The sequence below is a fragment of the Octopus bimaculoides genome, chromosome 27, assembly GCF_046866305.1.
Source record: "Octopus bimaculoides isolate indiv1 chromosome 27, ASM4686630v1, whole genome shotgun sequence".
In the NCBI taxonomy this organism is placed as follows: Eukaryota; Metazoa; Mollusca; class Cephalopoda; order Octopoda; family Octopodidae; genus Octopus; species Octopus bimaculoides.
In genome coordinates, this window is record NC_142954.1 from 12,557,075 (window position 1) to 12,559,574 (window position 2,500).

The following is a 2,500-nucleotide window of genomic DNA, read 5'->3' on the forward strand; positions in this document are numbered from 1 at the left end:
TTTCGAAATATTCTTTGTTCGTATTTTCTACATGTTCAGTGAATAATGATATAAATATATCACTAATGTTTATGAATAATAACCAACGAAATGTGTTTCTAAATAATATCGGTCCCCCCAAAAAAAACAGCAAAAGAAAAAAAGAACAAGTCCACCTGGTAAAAAAAAGAAGCATAATTAAAGTGAGGGTTAATTTTAAAAAATAATAATAACAAAACAAGAAGGTATTCCAATTTGTTGATTTAAAACAACAGAATCAAATAACAGTGACATTAATTGGACATGTATGGATGGATCTTTTGAACTAAGTTGAAAGAGGACTCGCTGTCTTTCTCTTTCAACTCTTGTTTTGGGATTATCACACGCACAGAGAAGGGCGGAAATTACTTATATATTCACACGTATATACACACGCACTGACACGCGCGCAAAAATTATATATATATATATACACAGATGTTACACCTTTTTTTTTCTTTCTTTTTTTAAATAACATACGTATGAGTGTGTGTGTTTTGAGGTTCGTTGCTGATAACCTACACGCTTTCTTTCTGCTTCTGTTATACACACACACACAGAGACTATATATATATATATATATATATATATAGCACACATATACACGCACATACAGACGTACAAGTAGAGGATGTACGTAAATGCAAGAAGAATATAAGCAGTGCGTGGGGATGTGATGTGAGTTAAAAAACAGAATGGTTAGCAGCCGACAAACAGCTAGTCTTGTATAAAGAAGTGTTGAAATCTTGGGATGTATAACTGCGATTTTTTCCTTTTTTTTTTCTTGGAAAACTAAAGGTGAAAAAATACTGAAAATAAATCCACAAAAGATTAACAACAACACAAAAATTAGAATTAAAATATTTATTATTCGCCGCCGCCTCAGTATTGGAAATTAGAATTAAAATATTTATTATTCGCCGCCGCCTCAGTATTGGATGTACGAATGAATGAAGGAAGAAAATTGAATTTAAAAAAATAAACAAGAAAAAGGATAACTACACAGAGGATAGCTGATGTCAACTAAGTACAAACTTACTGGATTATATAAAGAAAAAGGAAAAAAAAAAAGAAACACGGTTAAAGAATTTACAGGAACAGAATTAAATAAGTAACAAGTTTTGAAAAAATTAACCCCCACAGAAAACAGCAACCAACAGTTTTTGGAAGTTATAATTAAATTGTGAATTTATTGAGTAAGTTTTATCTTCAACGAATTAATCCCAACCCAAAACGGAACCAAACAACTTACAAAAAACATTTGTTTAATCGATAATTTGTTTTAAATAACAAATTATAAATGATATAATATACGGAGGAGTATAGATAGCGATTTTTTCCGACGGTGCTGTATCTAATTTGAATGGCGTTACCATTTTGGTGAAGGAACGAAGGACTTGGCAGCATTAGCAGAGGCTTGAACAGTTATTACTATTGTTTATATTTATTATTTCTACTGTTATAATAATATTTATATATATATATATATATATATATATATATATATATATATATATTGGTGAGAAAGGGAAACATTAAACGAGTTGAGCAAGTAATTAATTGCTAAAGAAATAGATGTAGTTATCTACATATATATCTTTCACTTTAGAAAAAAATTAAATTAAACGTTAAGTAAAGTTCAAAGAAAAAGATAAAACACAAAGCTAATTAAAATCTATGAAATATTTATTAATTGTTAAAATACCTAGTTTAAAATGTACAAAAGACATGTCAAAATAATGACTTGTCTAAAGAATAAATCCTGAATCAACAAATAATAAGACGGGCAGGTAGGTGACTTTGCCCGTCATATATTCAAGGCTCCCTTCTTACCCCTTAAGGGCTCACCACCTTATTTTGTTTCTTGCCTTAAAAAACTGCTATTGCTAGTTCTATCGACACTAAACTACCAAAATGCCCGTCAGAAGAGGCCATGTTGCTCCGCCTAATACTTTTATCGACACAATTATTCGGAAATTCGACGATCAAAGTAAGTATCCGTTTTATTTCTTTTGACTTTACGCAATGGTTCCCTTAAACTCTGTCTCTCTTTCTTACCAAACACATGTTTCTGCTTCTCTTCTCTGCCTTCTCCTCCCCCTTCTCCATCTTATTTTCAAACATGTTGCTTCTCCTCCTCCCCCTCCCTCACCAAATGCATGCTTTTTCTCTCCTCCTTCCTCTCTGTCATCAAACGCATGTTTTTACTTTCGCGTTCCTCCTCCTCCTTCTCCGCTCACTCACTATTAAACATGTTCTCATTAAACACATGCTTCTCACACTCGCTAACACTTTCTCATAGTCCCTCGCACCTCACACTTTCACTCTCTCACACATACTTTCTCTCTCTCCCTAACACTCTTACTCGCTCGTTCCCTCACACACATACCCGCACTCTCTTTCACCTTGATACTCTCCTCCTCCTCCCTCTTACTTTCCTATTTCACCCCTTCCACTCCCTCCCTGTTTGTCTCTCACATCC

General features: G+C 33.2%; 1 protein-coding gene across 6 annotated transcripts in view; it reads left to right on the top strand.

The window, feature by feature from the left end:
* The first annotated feature begins 1,516 nt into the window (after positions 1-1,516).
* The window catches only part of LOC106881904 (voltage-gated inwardly rectifying potassium channel KCNH6), a 258,767-nt gene continuing 257,783 nt past the window's right edge, over positions 1,517-2,500 (top strand). For 2 of the 6 annotated variants that reach the window (XR_016238608.1, XM_089343314.1), the window contains exon 1: positions 1,532-2,008. Coding sequence is in view for 4 of the 6 variants with exons in the window: in XM_089343314.1 (XP_089199440.1) it covers positions 1,933-2,008 (76 nt within the window). In the remaining 2 variants the exon portion in view is untranslated. Of the gene's footprint in view, positions 2,009-2,500 lie in introns of all 6 variants that reach the window. The other 4 variants (XR_016238607.1, XM_089343313.1, XM_089343317.1 and 1 more) reach the window with 3 other exon arrangements.